The sequence below is a fragment of the Thunnus maccoyii genome, chromosome 1, assembly GCF_910596095.1.
Source record: "Thunnus maccoyii chromosome 1, fThuMac1.1, whole genome shotgun sequence".
NCBI classification, from domain to species: domain Eukaryota; kingdom Metazoa; phylum Chordata; class Actinopteri; order Scombriformes; family Scombridae; genus Thunnus; species Thunnus maccoyii.
This window is the reverse complement of record NC_056533.1, coordinates 20,817,785-20,838,379: the sequence shown is the minus strand read 5'-3', so window position 1 is coordinate 20,838,379 and position 20,595 is coordinate 20,817,785. Positions and strand designations below refer to the sequence as shown.

General features: G+C 37.8%; 1 protein-coding gene across 1 annotated transcript; it reads right to left on the bottom strand.

Annotated features, from left to right (window-relative positions):
- Nucleotides 1-2,222: 2,222 nt before the first annotated feature.
- On the bottom strand, nt 2,223-20,431 carry mtmr10 (myotubularin related protein 10). The gene is made up of 16 exons (XM_042412590.1): nt 19,859-20,431; nt 18,320-18,380; nt 14,618-14,754; nt 14,070-14,142; nt 13,060-13,202; nt 10,677-10,770; nt 10,399-10,546; nt 9,600-9,687; nt 9,287-9,372; nt 8,842-8,972; nt 8,622-8,691; nt 8,191-8,261; nt 7,666-7,838; nt 7,386-7,556; nt 6,532-6,714; nt 2,223-5,546 (listed from the first exon to the last, which is right to left on the bottom strand). Exons 1-16 carry the CDS (start codon nt 19,913-19,915, stop codon nt 4,935-4,937), a joined length of 2,298 nt encoding a protein of 765 aa, XP_042268524.1. The 5' UTR covers nt 19,916-20,431; the 3' UTR covers nt 2,223-4,934.
- Between the last annotated feature and the right edge of the window lie 164 nt (nt 20,432-20,595).

Below are 20,595 nucleotides of genomic sequence, written 5' to 3'. Positions count from 1 at the left end.
CAGTTCAAGGCCTTTTGGGGACCAAAGCAAATGTGTATTAGGCCTTTCTCACAGCAGACATTTGACAATGCAGAAAAAGCACAAGTGTAATTAATAATATTAATAATGACAGTAGTGTTCCAGCTCCAGGGTCCTGGTATTGTGCATGCTGGCTCACTGGCACGGTTTAATGAGATACTGCAATGACACGTAAGCATTGTTAATAGGTGCATCTGTGCTTTTCCTTCTTATGACCTGCCAAAATGCCTGCAGTGAAAAAGGTCTATTAGCACAACAAAGCTGAGTCATGACTGCAGTGACAGCAAGTTCAAGTGCACTGAACAGCATGCTGTATGCAAAAGACTTAAGTGAAAACAGAGGATGTGGTGATATGTTTTTTTATCTCCTCACTGACACTGTTCTTCCATTCCACAAAGTAATCTGACTCTGAAGCACAAAAACATCATTAAACCATCATTAATGTAAAAAAAATAAAATAAAATTCCAGGTTGTGTTTTGTTTTACTGAAGCAAGGTTATATGCAATCAGATTTAGTCACATTAACATCTCATAAAATATGCTGTAATATTGAGTTCTTGAGTACAACAATAAGGAACTAAATATTATACATAACCTCTGCATCCATGTTAAACAATCAGTCAAGTAGTCCAACTCTATTATTAGTCTTAAGGCGAACCTTAATGTTCTGTTGCTGAAACGGTTCATCATGCATTATGTTCATTCAAGTCAGCAAATGGTGCATTGAAGGGTTATTTAAAAACTCAAATTACTTACAAACTAACAAAAATGTCAAGCTGTTCAAAAAAAGTTCAAAAGAGCAACTTAACTATGCCTGAGTACAAATTTGACACCATGTTCTTTAGTTGTCTTCTTTTATATTTTTGTCTAGGTTGCTTTTTGGTCAGATTTCATCTTTTTATTAATCTTTATTTATATCTTTATCTATCTACAGATAACATAACTTCATCATAAAGACACTTTCATGTAATGCATGTGCAGATTCTGAGTCAGATGTGAAACTTACACTTGTACACCAGTTACTTTCTGGTTTGCAGGATCCGCTGACAGCCCTCAAGGTATCAGGGCAACAGTTTCAGTATAACTATAGTGTTGTGAATGCTCCATTTTCATTTTCATTTCCAAATTTGCCACAAAACTGTGCATCTCAACAACAGATGTACAATTATCTCCACCATTTATTTTCAAACAATTTGAAAATATTCTAAGCTCTAATATTTCTAGCAGGATTTCCCACTTTAGTAGTTTTCAGAGCGAGTCTGAGCAAGGGAGCTCAACCTTTATCTCAGCAAGGTAATGTGGTCGACACAAGGGCCACACGTACAATTCATCAACTTAAAACTGGACCAGCACTGACTGGTAAACTATATGAAGTTTTTGACCCAGACTGTCATGATGTGGACGAGGCCCCAACAACACCAGGGTGGTCTTCAGAAATTCAAGGTTTCAAGTTCAAATCCATAAATGTTTAGTTGGTTTGGAAGGTGCAGAAATTCAGAAGGAGTTAAATATATTATATAAAAATATAAGTCTGTGAAAAGAGCCCTTGCTCTTACCCAAATCATCACTGATGTATCTTGCCTGTTATGATCACTCATTTTACGTATAGTATTGTGAAAAGTATTAGTAGTCTGGCCCTAATTAGACTTAAAGATTTATTTGCATAATAACCTCAACTCAGTGTTAGATTTTGAGACAAAAGCAGAAAAGAAGTGTTGTTCACTCTGGCTCCATATGTATTTCTCTTTTATTATAATGACGTTTCGGCCCTCAAACCTTCTTCAAGATCAACAATCATCATCATCATCATTGTTGACATATGGAACCAAAGTGTGCGACACTTCTTTTCTGCTTTTGAATCCGCTTCCAGTGATCAGCACCTAACTACAACCCTTTGTGTGCGTTACTTTTCCACTATAGATTCTGAGACAAAGTCAGTGCCTTTAGTCAAGACTAAAGATGAGAATCCTAAACTGTGGGGTAACCACCTAGAACTTTGTTTAAATAACTCCACCAATAGTATTCATCAGAAGAGCTGCGCAGGGAACAAACAGCAGTGCCGTCTCTCACTGCATGAATTGTAACATACTGTATGGGAGGTGAGCTTATACTGTCAAAGGTAACAGACAAAAATCAGTGAATTCTTGTCCATGGATGGATTTTCATGGGCTCACTCCAAGTGAAATAAAAGACAGAATGCAACCTCGTTTGAAAAATAATGTAATGATTGGTTACTGGTACACATTTGAGCCTTATTTTCTGTTAGGAAAAACAGCTTCAGTGCAGTACCTCTGACTTTATCGGGTTACAGAACTGATAAAAACCGTCAGAATTAGAAAACTAAAATAAGTCAACAGGATTTAGAATACAATTACAAAATGGTCTTCCCAATAAAAAGGCACAGGGGATGTAGAGCAGCAACTGCATCCCTCTCAGAGTACATTTGCATAACTGAATAAATACATCTGCTGCTAATCAATATCAAACTGTGCCAAAGTGGAAGCACGGTCATCATACAATTACAGCAGAGTGCAACGACGTGAATTAGTGGAAGAACACGGCATATAAATATCTCTCGATAAAATATAAAGACTAAATCAAGGATAGAAGTTATTTAGTACCATGAATCAAAAATATTAATTGGAAGATTTCAAGCATATACAGTATTTATAATATCTGCCAAAATGATATTCAACAACCATCTTAAAACAAACTAACCTATATATGGAGTAAAATGTGCAATTGTTAGCATTTGGGAGAGCAGGCTCTGCACTCACATTATACACATGTATACTAAAAATACCTGAAACTAGTTATTGCTAAAGAATCACGAGTTTGTCTGAATATCATTGGAAACTGGTCAATCTAACATCTAAGGATCAATGCTGCTGTGTAATGGTGGGACAGATGTTCACTCTGTCCAGTGGTCTAATATTTAACATTACAAAGGGCTTTAATAATAAATGCTGTATTGTTATTTTAAGACATTAAATCATTACACAGTGCTAGTTCCTCACCAGTTTTTAAAGGGGCACTGGATGGCTGATCCATTTCCCCTAATGCGTCTCAAACCAGTCCCTAGTTTAGCAAGTAGTAAACGTCTCAACGAGACATTTTTAAGGATGTCCCATTCCAAAAGTCAACATTTGCATCATAAAACACTCATGAGCATCACTATCTTGACAGGAAGTACAGGAACTTTACTGCATGTTTTCTATGATATTGTTCCTGTAAGCAGAGTGGCATTATCTGGAAAAACAAAAAGGAACACAAAGTAAGCAAATGTAAGTATTGCTATAGCTACATACAGTATGTTAAACAGTGTATACAGTTAATGCTTTCATTCTTTCAAACCCTTTCACTCTCTAACACTGTGCAGCTTGTGGTGAGTTAACAGATTTTTATTATTTCATTTCAAAATGTCAGAAATACACACAGTTTATTTATGTGTTATGCAAGACATGTTTTATGTTATGTCTGACACTTTCTATTCCAGATGTTTGATTGCTGTTTTCTCATGTACTGCCTTGAAATTATGTCATTGACCCATCGCCGTCATGTTCATTGGATCAGTAACTTCAGTGTCTGAGATCCAGTTCACCACATAACTAAACTCTGGACTGGTTTGAGTCATAGCCCTTGTCTATCCCTTTGCTTTCAAATATTCACCCATTCAGCTACTGTTCATCTGAATAGTTTGTCCTCTGTGCCTTACCAGAAGGCCTCTATAAAAGTTTAATGAAACCTCTTCAAAAGGAAGAGTGAATATCTACCACAGATTGAAGTCCTCACAGCTCAACTTCCCCCTTTAAGTATCACCTGAAGTGTGATACTAAAAATATAGGCCCTTATCTCTGCTTCAAAAATAGAGGAAATCTACAAAGTGAGACCCTGAATTCACACTATTTGCTACCTACAGTGAAACTCTAACCCAACCACTAAAATATGGGCACTTGGAGCAAATAGCATTAAGTTTGTGCAAGAAAAAAAAAGAAAAAATAATAACCAACCCATTACATTCAACCAGGCCAGATCCTTTTTTTTTGTTGTTTCTACCACATAGTAGAATCATGTTAGCAGTGTTATTTTCTGTTCCTCTTTCTGAAATAAAAAAAAAGATCAGATAAAATATTACATTATAAATTACATTTCCTGAAATGTAATTGACAATGTAGTACTTAAAAAGAAAAAAAAATCAGTATTCAGTGAAATGCATCATTGTTGCTGCAATAAAAATAAACTGTCATTTTCTAATTTGAAGCGTCACTATTTGGATGAAATCTTTCAGTTCCATTACAGCTGGGAAGTCATACTGACCAATGAGATTTCAAAGAAAGGACAATTAAACTGATACCATTAATGCCACACGCATACTTTGTTAAATTCCAATTATAGCTGAAAAATGTTCACTGAATCAAAAAGGTAAATCTTAGAGAGGGAGCTCTCAACCTAGTCACAACTCAGTATTAACATCTCCAAAAGCAACAAACTCAGCAAAAAAGAGCAGTTAGCTTAATCTTGAGAAAGACCTTAGCTGAAGTAGACAAGAAAATACATAAAAATGCTTTAAGCATGACGATCTTTCACAGTAAGAGGAGACATCACAGTAACAACTCACTGGCCAATAAAGAGTATGTGCTTCAGCAATTGTGAACTCCTCAACTGTAACGGACAATGATGATTCAGTCCTATAGATGGCACTTCAGTTTAGAAATTAACCAGTTTAGAAATTTCATTGCAGCACCAATGGTGCAAATTCTAGCTTATAAATTAAAAATCAGAAGTACAAAGTTAATTTTTTCTATTAATCAATCACCTTCTTAGTATTTAAGAAAGAGGTAATAGAAAATAAAATGATTAACTGATACAGAATCTTGTGCTGGGCTCAGAAAAGTGAGCCCTAAAGCCCCACGTCCTCAGGGGGTGTCAGCGAGAGTCTCTGTAGAGAGCCAGATCTTCGCCCCATTCAGAAATTTGCTAATGGGAGTCCCATGGACAGTGCGGCGGCACAGGTTTCCCATTGGGGTGAAAGGAAAGGAGGAGGTAAGGAAGTCTGGAGGTGTAGGGGGGTCATTTGGGGAGCTGGCCTTAAAATACATCCTCCTTTGATCTGAAGGGGGCCCGCTTGGGCTGGGGAGTGGTGTGCTGCCCGGACTGGGTCCCTTATACTGCCTGATGTGGCTCTGCAGTATCTCGATTTCGTCGACCAGTTGGGAGAGCTTGTGGTAGGCGGTGATGGGACCTCCTTTGGGAATGCAGGCTTCAGGAACCCAACGTAGAAAGAAGAGCTTCCAGAGGGCCACGTGTGAAGGTACAAGCAGGGGAATCAGGAGGCCCTGCTGGTCAGCAGGCCGAGAGAACCAGTCCCTGAAGAATCGCTCTGATGGGCTCTCCACGTCTTTCACTGGTGAGAAATCCGGCTTTAGCTCCGACACCAGAGAGCCCCGCCGGGTCATTGCATCCTCTCCGCCCTTCAGTCCGTTACGCAGAGATGCAGGGGTTCCTCGCAATGTGGAACTGTAGGCCTTCTGTTGGAGAAGACACACAGTAATAGATTGTTTTCACATAACATGAAAAAGTAGCTCTGTAACAGGCTGCAGCAGCAGGATGAAGGACCAAAATTCACTCTTTCCGGGCTCTCATATGCATATCCACCTGCAATATCAAATCATCATTATCCTGATATCCCCAACTTAAGAAAAATCAATTATTTATTTTCTGTGTAATAAATCGCCTTCTGTGTTCTCTCTGAAGTTGCTGATGACACCAAAACAACAGACTGGCCATAAAAATCTCAGCAGCAATAAACAAAACTGCTGACTGGTTGGTTTACACGTGTTAAACATTTACTTCATCAGAAACTGGAGGCATTTTAACAACATACTGTAACAGCTGCATGAATGAGGTAGTTATAAGAGAACACATGATTGACATGACCTATTTTGGATACACATCATTGCTGATCTTAATCTGACCTTTGGAGTAATGAAACTTCAGCAACTTAAAATTAATCAGAAATGACAGTCACAGAGGTTACTTACTGTAACTGCCTTTGCAGTGTAGTTTTTTCTTGTATTTTATAAAAAGGTAGGTTGCAAAATTATAAACTAGCTCTAAAAAGTACTTAATTCTTTTTCCTATTTGACTTCATATGGAAAAAAAACATAGAATAGTGATAAAAGTAATCATGTGTTACCTAATCACAAAGAGAAAACAGTGATAAATGTCCTTGCACACTAACAACTGGCATATTAATCTATACATGAATTGAATGAGATTTAAAACAATCAAACAGCCAAAAGAGATGCTTGGCCATGAAGAGTGATGAAGAGTGATGAAGAGTATAGACCCTGAGTCTTTTATTCAACATGGCTGAAAACCATTTAATTATATCTACACTGCAATTTTAAAGTGTTTGTAATATATCCAAGGTATAAAGTAGACAGGACACACATAACGCAACATACTGTCACTCCTCCTATAAAAACTTGTGAAACTCGGTGACTTGCGTACCTTTGTGCGTCTGAAGGTTTTCACCTCCCCATTCTGAACACAGGCGGCTCCTTTGCCTATGTACATGGGGTTGTTAAAGAGGGTTTGGTCTTTGATGGAGAACTGTTGTGACCAGTCCCAAACAGGCGGGAAATACACAACCTGGTCTTCCCCTTGAGGGATGGCTTTATTCCTGGCAAAGTCCTGTAGAATAAAAACAAGGTTATTCTTGCTTCATACATGTCTGTATGTTGTCTTACAAAGAAAACATTGTTGTAAACTATGAAAAAAACTTCCAGACTCCAAATTAAAATCCATTGAGGTAAACAAATTGCCATAATTTGCTTTTGTCATTTTCTTGGTTACTTCTCTGACCACAAGCTGAATGTTTTCATATCTGGGAGCATTACGTTGCACTCTTTCCTTTCAATTATCTGACACACACAGAAGGAAATAATAGTCTCTGACATGAAATGATACCACAAAAACATGTTGAGTTGTTACATGCCGTCACCTGCAGTTAATGGCCTGTTTTTTATTCTTCTTGGACCACAAACTGACAGACATCATACAGGTAGATCTAAACTTGCTCTATTGTTGTGCACAGACTGCACCATCTATTAAAAATCCTGTTCTCATTTAAATTAGTTTATTTACTGTATGTCTTGGAATTCAGCGTGATGGTCTAATTTTTAGCTTTAGTTCTCTGTGGCATTTCTGTGGAATACATTCATTAAATGCAACTGAATAAATAATTAAATATATAATAATGTACATACACCACAAGTCAAAAGTCTGGACACACCTTCCCATTCCCTTGAAATTTGAGAAAGTGTGTCCAAACTTTTGACTGGTATTGTATATACATCCCTCACCATCAAGTGCTGAGCGCGCTGTTTAGGAGAGTTGAAGAGGAAAGTACTGAAGAGCGGGATCCACATGCTGTCACTCAAGACCGTCAGATAGGCCTCTGTGAACTCGAACGCAGCAGGGTACTGGTTCATCATCTGCCACACGCAGTCCAGGAAAAGCATGAACAGCGGGGACTTAACCGAGAGAACACAGAGAAACAAACAACAACCTGCATGAGTATCTTGGCAAATCCATTAGGTCAGTTCTTCTGGCAGTGGGCTAATTTCAGTCTGGGACAAATACCTCCACTTTGTCATTCTTCTTCAAGTGGTTGCATCTATCCAAGAAGCGATGGCCTGCCATCACCCACTCCTTCTGCACCAAGCTCTGAAAGCCAGTGAGGCTGCGATAGTGAGGGTCCAACATGAGCTGCACCAAGGAGGACACCACACAGTTCAGGTCTCTGTCTTCTTCCTCTGTACAGGTGTAGAAATAGAAACCAAAAACATAAATCAGCAAGCTGTTTGCAAGGTAAGCAAGTTCAAGGTCAGTATGATCATATGTTAATGAATGAAATTCAACCACAATATAGTTTTTGGCTGGTGTGAAACATTCATGTTTGAAGCCAAATGTTGGAACAATATCACAAATGATGAATAAAATCAAAAGTTGTGAAAAATGAAAAATTACAAAAACAAATAATTGGAAGAGTAAAGAAAAAAATTATACTGTTGCTATGTGACTCTGGTTTGAAACTGTGAGGTGTGACTTTTAAAAGGTTATAGGACTATACGAGTGATTCAGACAATTTATAAATGAGGAATTTACCTTGGAGAATGACTGAAGCATTCTTCCCATCCAGGTAGTACACCATCTCAGCTGAATGCTTAAGAAAGGCCCTGGAGTCACAAACAAAAACTCTTAACTGAACAAGCAAGATATAAACATTATTTTTTAACAGTCATTTTTGGTCCTCATGGACTAATTAGTCATTGGATAACAGATGACAGCAGCGTGTCGTTGCCCAGCACACAATGGTCACATTATCACCAGACCAAAGATTTCAAGGCTGAAAAATTATATTATTAACTGGTCTCACAAATAAGTGTAAGTTTATGCCAAAAATATAAAAATTTTACACATCAAAAGGGTCACATTCACATCATGCAGCATGAAGTTGTTAATTTAGCTCTCTGTAAACTATCAGGACTACAGTAGTTTAAAAAGTACTATCATGCAGTGTCAGGTTGTTTACATACCTGACGTACTCCAGCCATCGTGAGTTTTCGATGGAAGAAAGCCACCTCTCCTCAGACTCCTCAAAAGGATCTGCACACAATCAAAACAGTCAAATACTTGTACACTTATAAAACTGTCCATTTCCATGGAAAAGAAATGTTCACCGAGTTACACTGCTTACAGAGGTTGAATACTTGGTTACCTACTTCATTACTGTTAAAAAGGCACAATGAGGCTCACCTATGACACAGATCTGCTTGACTTTAAAAAAAGCACTCTGGATGTCCTGGATGTTAGGCAGACACTTGTCCAGATCTGATCTGATGACTTCACTGCGCTGTGGGTGGCTTTTTGTGATGGCAGTGCAGACTCTACAACAACAACAACAACATACAGACATTAATGACATTAATGACTGAAATATAGATCCCTTTAAAACATCTGTAGCAACATCTCAGCAATACATCATTTGTATATTCACAACATTAGCACGGACAGTTTAATAACTAAGAACCAAGACTATAAAATTGATGTTTAAAATTATTCTATCTAATCATACTGAGACTTTTTGCATTGCTGCAACTGAACATCTGCTGGCTGCTACTAAATTTAAGTGTAGAAGAGAGTAGAAACAGCACATTTAACACATGATTTGAATATGAATGAAAGAAGGAGTTTGAACTACTTCTGATCAATCCTCCTCTGCTGCTGATCAGTTATGCTGGCCATGCGGACAAGAGCGCTCCCATTAGGGTGATTCCAGCACCAGAGCTAAACAGAAGAAATGCAGATAACACAGACAGGGATCGGTGAGAGCATAGTAGGAATACTCTGACCAATTGAATTACATGCAGACTGAAATTGGCAGACAACGATTACAAATGACTCCATCGGTAGTCCTTACAGGTCTGATAACAATTAAAAAGGGATAATTGAAAAATATTCCTAAGCGATGTTTGACAAGCTTAAATGGGAGATATCAAAGATCAGGTACTCACAGGGATGCGATTATCAGTGAAGTAATATGAGTACTGCTTCAGATCCTGATCTGCCAGAGAAACTGGAACCACAATGTACTCTGGAAGACTAAGAAATGTTAAAAAAAAAAAAAAAAAAAAGACAGACACACATTAGACAGGAATCAAACAGAAAAACACCATTTTAGAAAAAACAGGGAAAAAAATTTAAGAACATGTATTTTCATGTTTCCTAGCTACACTCAATCACATAACCATACCCATCTTTTTACATGAATACATTAAGTGTGATGTTCATGCTGTCATACCATAATATTGTATTAATGTTAATAAAGAATGCCTGGGTTGATGTAAATAAATTGTTAGCATGGCATTGGTTTTTAGTCTCTGTCTCATGGTGAGTATCTTTAGCATTGTGTTTGTTTTTTGGGGAGTATACAGTAAGGATTGTTTTAGAGTCTCTAGACCCATGTCATGTGTACAATGTGGTGCAAGTTACTATTATGTAATTTTGAGTCTTTTTTCAAATTCCACATAAAACACTGCACAATCCTTGCTCTGCAACCCACCATGATGTCACCACTGAACTCAGATGAATAGCACTTATTGTCAAATAGAGACTCGCATGTTTCTTTGAGACATTCACCATTTTTTCCCGACAAGTCACTCGTGAAGTGAGCGAAAAAAGGCATACAGTGTAAATATACTGTCTTGCCAAAACATACCGAGTATGAATAAAGGCTGGAATTTAGAGTGTCTGTAATATCTAAGGCCAGAAACCCCCTTTCATAAGTTACAATAACCAACATGAGCTCAAGACCTTGGTGAGATGGAATAACTCTCGTTGATGGAGCACACCCTCCACTCTGAAGCACCCGTTCGCTTGATCTCTCGATCCCAGTCAGATGGACGGTCAAAAATGGGGGTCAGTAATCCTCCTCGTGGGGTGGAGCCGTTGACTCGTTCCTCTGGAAATGCAGATAGACTTTAGAATTATTTCTGGTGCATATTTAATGCAGAGAAATAAAACACAGGTTGTCAAATTTGGAATAGTTAATTCTGAAGGAAATCTTTGAAAGTATTGCATGCTATGTTTACCTTTAGATTCATGGTATCGTCGCCCTTGATACTCAAAACCAAACAGCAGTTGAAGATCAGCTGGATGGGTATAGTGGGCAATAGCAAGGCAAACCTAGAATAAAAAGAAGAAAACGTACTTTTATAGGACATATACTTAATCATAACTATTCAGCTTCCCAACTCAGGTTCATTCAGAGTGCCAAAATGAGCTCTGAGGCATGTTCTTTAACCGTACGAAAACAAGGACAAGTTCAACCTGGGGAAGCAAATGTTTAACAGACAGCCTACTGCTCTGGGTTTACAGGACTGAATCGTTCTGTGGCTCGACTAGAGTCACACAAAGCAGTCCATTCAGTAGTAAAGCTGTGAATAACACGAGAGGACACCAAAAAAGTGTGTGTGTGAGTGTGTGTGTAGACAAGGCTGGTCCCAACTCTGTAATTTCCTATGGTGAAATAAGCTATTATAGGTTGGCTTAATTCCATATGTCACAAAGAAAAAAAAAGAACTGAGCCCCGTTTTAGGTGCACACTGTAATTACATATATGGTGTCCATAAATAAACTGTCAAGGAGTGAGAGAGGGCAGACCCATTTCTATTTCAGTGTTCTATGGACAAATAAAAGCTTTCATATTCTGTTGTAAGCAGAATAAACGAAAAAGTTAATAATGCATTTTATATAAATTAAATTAGTCTGTAAACACAGACTAAGACTTATAACACTGGCAATGAGCCCCTGCTCAACGCAGCACCATACTGTAATGCTGCTGTTAGCCAAATGTGCTGAAGGTATGTGCTACGGAGCTCTAAAACCTTCACAAAAAGTGCTCCCAGATGACATGGGAGGAGATCAGACATGCAACTGTGTACATTCACGTGTACACTTCACTGGCACACTGTAGATAGATGTACAGCTGTCTAACTCTAATGGGCCATGTAGTGAGCCTGCAGTGAGCAAACAGCTCCTGAGGACCCTCATGCACATAATACAGATCCAAATTTATTTCCATTGTTAATGCAACTACAGATTCCACAGTGTTTTTACACGACACCTGCACTTACAATGTGAGAGAAGGCTGAATGAATGTCAAGCAGTCACACAATACCACGGCCTAGCAGGTTCTGTTCAAGGTAACAACTTCCCTTTTTTTATTTTTTGTTCTATTATCATTTGCCAAAATTAGCTGAAGGACTTGAAAGGCTTGCTGAGTCAAGTCAAGCCTCCTGCTAATTAACAGTTCAGCCCACTACACAGCTGACTAATGTGACCAGGGAAATGTGTTTAGTTTTCCTGGTCGTCGAGTTGGGTGGCCCCTTATTTCTGTGCCTCTGAGATTCTTTTAGTTGATTTTGATGTGAATGCCTTCACATGGTTGATCATTGTATCTGTATATTATTAATGATTTCCTTTAATTTCACTTGTGTGCAACTAAATATAAAAAGACATTATATCAATATGTTGGTTTTGAGATATTTGTAATATTTGATTCATCAACATCGCCCAAAACCTCAGTTTAAAAACACACCATTTTAATGTATGACTGTTATAAAAATCTCTCATTATACTGGCCACTAACTGAGCTCTAATTTGAAGAATGAAACATCTGTCCCACCGATCTCTCTGTGCAGGAGATGAGTCAGAGTCACGCTGCCAGTTGTTCCTACGGTCAGGATCATTCTCGATTTCCTTTGACTTGAATGAGCATTGTTTTCGATGTCTTTATTTATTGTTTGGCTAATGGCCACAGTGAACATGCTTTTTGAGAAGATAGTCACGTCCGTTCAGATGGAGGGTGAGAGAGAAGCACATCAAAGTAAAGTCTGTATAATATAAATATCCTTGTCACTGAGGAAGTGGTTGTAGCACTGAAACAGAGTATGTGTGTGTTTAATGATCTAACACAGTCAGGAAAGGAAAAGTTTGATCAGCAACAGGAAACTGAGTAAAAGGAATGGTCTGTTCTTCACTATGTGCAGATTTTTTATGTGATTATAGCATCTTTTGAATTTTTGAAATGGCAAACTTTTCTGTGTAGAAAAAAGAGCCAGTGGTAAAATAAAAACGTGAACACTGATGCAACCGAGTGTTGCTTGATGTGTTGTTTTCTGCACATTAACTTCAGTGTCTCTGGGTCGGATGCGTGGAGGTTAGCGGCGTAGTTTTGTATACAACCACTAGGGGGTGACAAAGTCTAAAATGAGAAAAATCCAAAAAAAATCACTAAGATGTGGTCAGAATATTTTTCCTCACTTTCTTACCATTTCCATTAATTAATTTCATTACCCACATGGGCCTTAAGTTGGTAAGAGTCTGACAAGCATTAAACTGATTTTTAAAAGCCGCTCCAAGAAGACCACCATCATATCACCATCACTGGTATAAAACTCGAGCATCACTCACCTTTTTGGCACTCTCAGGCCCAGCCTCACCAAAGCAGAACCTTATAATGCGCAAGTCTTTGCAATACAGGATGAGCTCAGTGGGGTTAAACTTCAGCTTCTGGTTTGAGCCCAACACCTTTTTCTTCCCCTTTGTATCGTTCACTGAGAAGAACAAACAAAATATAAGCAGAAAGCTTCAACTATTGCCAAAGCTTAAAGATCTTAGAAAAAAAGTCAAAGCAAAAAAAGAATTTAAATTCAATTCTTCTTTGGACACAACAGGTGACTAGAGGTTTTGGGTCAACTGGAAAACACTCAGCACATACCACAGTAAAGGCTGTATAAACAGAAAACATACTTCTGTGTGATTTAATTGATGTTAACACTAACACTGGGGCCTTATCTCATTCTTGATGCACATACACTTGTTCTCACTGGACAAATCCAATAATGATTATGTTGTCTTTAACAGCCCAGTTCAAACGGGGTCAGAAACACGCTGGGTACAACAAGCATCATGCTTCATCACTGTAACACAACAGACCTTGCTCTGGGCAGTTGCCCTTGCAGTGTCAGCAATCGACAGCAATGAGATATTTAAACAAGGATAATCCCAGCTAGGCTGCCCTGCCACTAAACACTACCTAAGCTGTGACATCACTTGTTATCAGATTGCTGACCAGGAAAGAACAACAAATGAGACCTGGCAGCCATGATGTCAAAGATTAATGAGGAGTAGACTGGGCCATCTAATATTCTTGTAAAATGACTGGGTTAAGATATGTGACGTTAGAACTGAAACAGTTGACTGATCAATTATTTAATCAAGAGTTTTGATTGAGTAAGATCAAATATCTGCTGGGTACACTTGCAAAAATTGTAATAGTAGCAAGCTTTTATTTGTTTATTATTAGGGAATTAATAGTGTGGGATACTTAGACAAAATTCTAGGCTAAAATGTTTGAACTCTGATATGGTGAAACATGAAATTTTCAGTTTCGCCACAACAAATGTTGACATCAGATTTACCTGTTACCACTTGCTCTAAACATGTCAGGGGGATATCATGCACTCCAAGCAGCAGGTGGGACAGCTGGGTCTTCTGTGGCGAAAGCAAAACAACAAAGATAGTATGTTCAACATCTTGTAGGCTATTCCATTACATGCATAACCCACTGAAACACTGTCTCAAATACTGGTTGACAGACTGACTTAATGTGCTTTGGCTGAGCAACTATCATCAAGTTACATTTTATTATCACTACAACAATCTACAGCATAGCCGGAAATGACGTCTGTTCTCTCACTTCTTGCGCGACATCACTGACAATGTCAAGCAGGAAAGTACACAAGTTTTCCTTCCTCTTTGCCAGATGCACTGCACATACAAACATGGCAGTCGAAATACAAGTATTTAAGCTACAAAGCAGTGTGCTGGTGCCACTAGAATATTTAACAAATTAAAAAAGTCACAATTGCAGCCACAGGAAAGTTCAACATTGTTCAACTACCAAGAATAGCAAAGATTTCAAAACAACACAGTTCAACTGCTTCAAAACCTTAGTCTGCACAAATACCTGTTTAGGTGGTGCATCTTGAGGGATGAAGGAGACCTTGAAGTTGGTACATATCAACTTGCCCCAAAGGTCATCTTGGCTGCTTTCAGCGCTGATGCATTTCCTCACAAAGTTCACCTCATTAACTACTATCTCTCCTGGTGACAAACACAAATGGAAAAAAGGGTTGTGTGAAATCTACCAGTAGAGTTCAATGAACCATACAGAAAATGAAAATTAGAAAGGCGAAGTAAAGTAAATGACTTGAGCACTTGAACGATACTGCAAAAAATTCTGCTGTTAAGCTGAAATGTGGTTTGTACATCCTTTTTTTAAATTTCCCCAAACTTGGTGTACCAAAACTTACTATTTATGTTCTTATTATAATCTAATCAATTTATTATTGATGTTGGTATTTAAATATGAATGTATAAATTACTGATGTTGAATAACAAATATCTGTTTCAATATTTTCAGAAAAAGAATTGGAATAATAGTTGACATACGTCTTATTGAGAACCATATTGCTGTGCAATTAAGTTTTTGTTTGATTTTTAAATCCTTCATTGTTTGGTTTCTGAGTTGTTCATGATTAAACAATTTCAATTTAGCAAGGTCGACAATTTTCACACATTTTCCTTTCTACCATCATCCTCTCTGTTTCTACTTTGTACATGTAACCATTTAAATATGTGAGAAGTAGTAGTTAAAAACGTACATACATGTTTTAGTCTTGATGATGCTGTTGACAAGGAATAGTGACAGTTTGCCAAATACAGCAATAAATGCTGACACAAATCAACTAAAATGTTATTTTGAAAACGTCTTGATTTTGATGGGTAACATGACTCTTGCCCATCGATCACAAAATGATTCATATATAGATAAGAATGCTGCTATAAAAAGTTGACCATTATTGCTAGATCTTGGAATAAGGACTTAGAAGTGTTTTAGCAGTGATATTTAAAAACAAGTTCAACTAGTCCAACAGTCAAGTACCTTTGTGTTTTGCTTTACTGAAATTCCCATTTCCCTTTTAGATTAAAGATAACAGAAAAATGTACATTACACACAATGTGAAACAAAGAATTTTAAGCCTATGACAATATTTCAGTGATTGATATTGAGATTCCTCAGAAGCATAGAAGAAACTTCATAACTTTATACGTATATCAAATGTTATCCAAGCCAGCAGGAGGCTGAAGTCACTTAATCATAACTTAATGCTCTTCTGTAAAGGCAGTTTGGCTTTAAAAAAGTCTGTGTTGCAGAACCAGAAGCTCACTGCATTCAAAGAACTGAAGCTACTTTACGAAAAGATTTTGTTGGGCAGAAACCACTACACACATCTAAAATTTCTGTAATGACAAGTGGGACAGTAACCCCCTTCAGCTCTGCCACATGAAAGTCACATTATGTTCACATCAGCTTTAGATTAATAAGGCAGCTTTCTATACACTGTTGTTTATCTGTAACATGATCCTTGCCCTTTAACACGATCACAAACCGATTAATGCTCAGCGTAGACAAGATTGCGGCTATATAAACTTGCCCCAGAGATTTTCTTAAAAAAAAGGTGAGAACTGGGGCAACCAGGGTGGAGTCCTACAGACAGTCACTTCAAAGCCTCCCCTCGGAGCAGCCAACAGCATTTTTACAGTGAGTTAAAAACAAGGAAGCTGTTCATGGGACCCGTTTGTCTGTCCAGCTCCAGGATTTGGATGGTGAGGGAGCTTTGACACTAAACTGGTAAATGCTGCCTGAAAATGGGTGGAAAGTTTGTTTTACCAGACATTTTAGCAGGTAGTCAATTAAAATGTTGATGTTGAGCTAAATAAAATGCGCTTCTCAGATATTCAGCAGGTTTTTAACTGAAGAATAATTTCCATAAGAGAGGCTCTAACAACTACAATTACTCTATGCCTCTGGAGTGTTTTACTTATAAAAACAACACCTCTGTATATTTACTCCAAATAACATACCACTTAACACTATGCAAAGGGTGTGTCGAGCCACTCCTATGAGAGTCCCAAGACAGCTGCTCAGACCTAAACTAGAATCTATCATTGAGATGAAGGTTTTCCTGCTGCTCCAGTTATTTAACTAGCATTGGCACAGCATTAGAATTGGCAAAGCATTTTAAGTCAACTTTTATGATAGAGCTTTAAAGTAAATATTTCCTGGAGAAAAGGCAAATTCCCATGACTGAGAGGAGGAAACACAGTGGGGACAGAGAGGAACTGTGCTGCAAAGAGCACTTTGCACTAAGCTCATGCAAACAGAAATATCAGGGTAATATTTCTAAATCCTCATGAGAGGGTGAAATCACACTGTGAGAAAAAAAAAAACAGTTGTTACACCACCTGAACTCCTAAAATAGTTGTGCTGATTGACAATGATGTCTTACAAACAATTATCAATGCTCCTGATAATGTTAAAGAAAAAAATCCCATTTGAACACATTAAAATTTCCATTAATCTGTGCAATAATTAATCAGTAATCAATTCACTTCTTTACTTTTCGAATTGCGGCCACTGATTTTTTTAAAAGGTGCTTTTAAAATGTTCATTACTATTGACTTTACAGAACATTATAACTTTCATCTATTATAGTATTATCATCCTAAAAGCTATATTGCTCATTTGAGCACTGGTGGCAGTGGCACTGCAAACTGGCAAATCATTCTTATCTTTCTGGTTTTAAAGGCTGCATTACAATAAAGTGATGTAATTTTCTGAACTTACCAGACTGTTTAGTTGTTCTATGATTTCCCTTTACCCACTTAGTCATTATATCCACATTACTAATGATTATTTATCAAAATTGTGTAAATATTTTGTGAAAGCACCAACAGTCATCCTTACAATACTGTCGCAATATCAATATAAAAAGGTATTTGATAAAAAATATTGTGATATTTTATTTTGTCCATATCGCCCAGTCCTACTGAGTAGGCAGAAATAATGAGGGCCTGGGAAAGCTGAAAATGGGAGGCAATAAATGATAAACCACAACACACAGTGCACTCCTAAGATTTGAGACTACTTGTATTATAAACTGTAGATAAAGACAGATTGATGAACAATTGCCTGAGCTGAAACACTTGTTAGACCAGTCTGATTAAACACTGCCAGCTATGTTTAGTTCAAGCTTAAAAAAAAAAAAAAATTTAAAAAAATCTTCCTCTGTGCTTTTACGGTAAAATCCATAGATATTAGTCTAAGGAAATTTAACAGACAGTGTTGCAAACAGGACAGAGGGAAGTAACTTAATTGTCTAGTTTAGGAGCTTCACACTGGTGTTTCTCAGTCCATTGCTGAGATTGACAATTTATTGCCTCAAAGCCATCCCAGATATCTAACTTTTAGTGTGACTGGAACGACTACTTTTGAGCAACTTGCTGTCAGCCTTACCACAATGTGTTGAAACATCCATTATTTCAGAAACCAATAGCGATGACAACTTGCTGGAGCACATTAATCAAAACTACAACAGCAGCCCAAACAGAATTTCTTAAATTAAAAAGCTAAATAAAGATCTCTGTGGCAAGTCTCCTCTTAATGTAGACAGAAACAAAGTTTTGAGACAACATTAGGTGCCCACTAGGCCCACAGGGTCTTGACTTGACTAAATAAAATATCAATATGCTAAGAAGTTTGTTTCAAACTATGAAAACTATAAAACATTTCGTATCAAATTGAACCATGTCAAAATAAACTTACCTGGTAGTAGCTTCGGTTCCACCTTTTTGATAGGTGGTTCGATAGTTTTCTTCACATCAGTCTAAAGAGCAAACATGAGACACAGAGTCAGGTAAACAGTAAACTTGTCAGATGGTTAAAGAATAAATAGCAATAATACATCAGGGGCTATAAAAGTAGATCTCAAACGTGTCCTGGCATTGTAAACAAAGCATGAAATCAAAATAGCTTCTAAGCGCACGACTGACTGCAGTTGTAAGTTCCCAAAACAACTTTGTTCAACCAGTGGTTTTCATACAGCTATCTTTATCATCATCACAGCTGTTATGATTTGTTGTGGTAAATTAAGGTTGCATAACCAATTACAATATGCAGTAAGTGTCGATAAGCCTTGTGCGAGCTTTCTTTACAAAATTAGATGGACATAAAGACAAAGTCATGTGTTTTTCATTGCTGGCTTTACTCCAACACCATATATTTCAAGTGAATGAATGACTAAGAGATTAAAGCACTGACTTTAAGCTTTAAGAGTGTTTGAGGTGGGCAGTGTAGGAATCTTAGCCATTTTTACACTTGGGGGTATGTATAAAATGAACAACAGTTTCTACATGGTTCATCAGATGTGAAAGTATATATCCTCAAATTAAACTAAATGTTAGCAATTTAACCAAATAGTTGTTTTATTCAAAATTAGAAGTGCTGGAGTACACAGTCAGGAAACAAGCCCAAAATACTAGGACTGCACTCTACTTGAAAAGGTAAAAATGAAATGGTCAGTTTATTTTCTTTCATAAGCAAAGCACTGGTATAGCAGGTGGCCCAACATGCCCTCAGAAAGTCCATTCATTATAACTGAATGAAGGAATGCCACTAAGCAGCGTCACGGTTCACTAAATATCTCGTCAACGGTTCACTCTTCTTTTGTTCATCTGGGTTAAGTGCATCATTGATATTCCCTTGTAATGTGTATCATTTGTTGTCACTACTTGCAACTTATAAGCGATTACCAAGACCATACATGGCAATATGATGCTGATTTTTACACTATACTATATTCATTGATCCATTTTTCAATAAAATGTCTAGATTCTTGTCTTAACCTTGCCTTAGAAACACTGGTTTTGTTTGGGTTGCTGCACCAGCATCTGTAAACAAATCCTCTGACTTACTGTCTGGAGAAGTGTGTACACCTGTGGGCAAAACAAGGCAAATAAATTTGATCCTGTGGTGTCCAATTCTCCAAGTTGTGGAGGAGTAGGGAGAAAAACTTCTAACTACCTAGTGACAATTCATACATCAAGACGTGAAGCAAAGGCGATCTGGTAAATGCTTCTGCATTTTATGATGGTTACTAATATTGGAACTGGGGCTGCTTACACATATCTCATTTCTTGACCACGCGTCAAAAACGCCTATTAACTTTCCTTCCGCAACACCAGTCGACTTCAGCTGAAAGTATCTTAATCAAAAGCAATTATTAGACACTCTATCGTGACCATCCGCTGTGAAAAGTAAAAAAAAATAAAACTTTGCCGTTATCAGTCAAGAGCAAACACATACCTGCACAGGAGGAAGATAGCACTTGAAGGTTGGTTTCATGGGTTTGACAGAAAACATTGTTTATGTCCGACCTCTTAGTGCTGGTCCTAAACGGGCGACCTGGCAAAGCGCTTGGCCGCTGCCAGTGGAAAAAAAACAACCCAAAAAGGAGCCTTCAATAAAGTTTAAGTCAGCCCTTAGCTGAGTAAATCCGAGACGTCCGTGTGTAAAATATTCATCGACACAGCCTGGACGAGCGACGGCACTCCTCCATTTCGATAAGCGGTCAAGTCGCAGACTTCGGTACTAGCTGGTTGGAAAAGTTGACAGAAGTTAACGTTGAGACGTCGGCGTTAGCTCGGTTAGCTAGCCAGCATGAAGTACTACATAAAGTTTATAAAAACCGCTGCCACGCAAAGATAAAACAATTTAAAAAATGTAAAGGCTTCCGATGAACGTCTACATTTTCTTTCCACCTGTTACTGAAGTAGTTACCACCAATGACTTCCTCAAAGTCTAACTAATTGAGCCAAACGCAGTCCCTGATGCTGTGGAGGGCTTAACGGCCATGTTTATAAGCGTCGAGGTCCCGCCCTACTTCCGGGCTACACTGCTGAGCTTTATTTCTGTAGTTTCTTCTTTTATCAAACTTTTTGAAAAGTTGAAACAGGACGCGGCAGTATGCTGCTCATACTCTAAGGTAAATGGGTTACTACGACTGTACTTGATAGTAAATACTGACAACTTTGTCATTTGAA

Excerpts from the sequence above, each read along its gene's own strand:
- mtmr10 (XM_042412590.1), bottom strand. The coding sequence starts at position 19,915 with ATGTTTTCTGTCAAACCCATGAAACCAACCTTCAAGTGCTATCTTCCT. Across the intron at positions 10,771-13,059 it reads GGCCTGAGAGTGCCAAAAAG|GTTTGCCTTGCTATTGCCCA; the intron begins GTGAGTGATGCT and ends TTTTTATTCTAG. Across the intron at positions 8,973-9,286 it reads CAGAGGAGGATTGATCAGAA|AGTCTGCACTGCCATCACAA; the intron begins GTAGTTCAAACT and ends TTGTTGTTGTAG.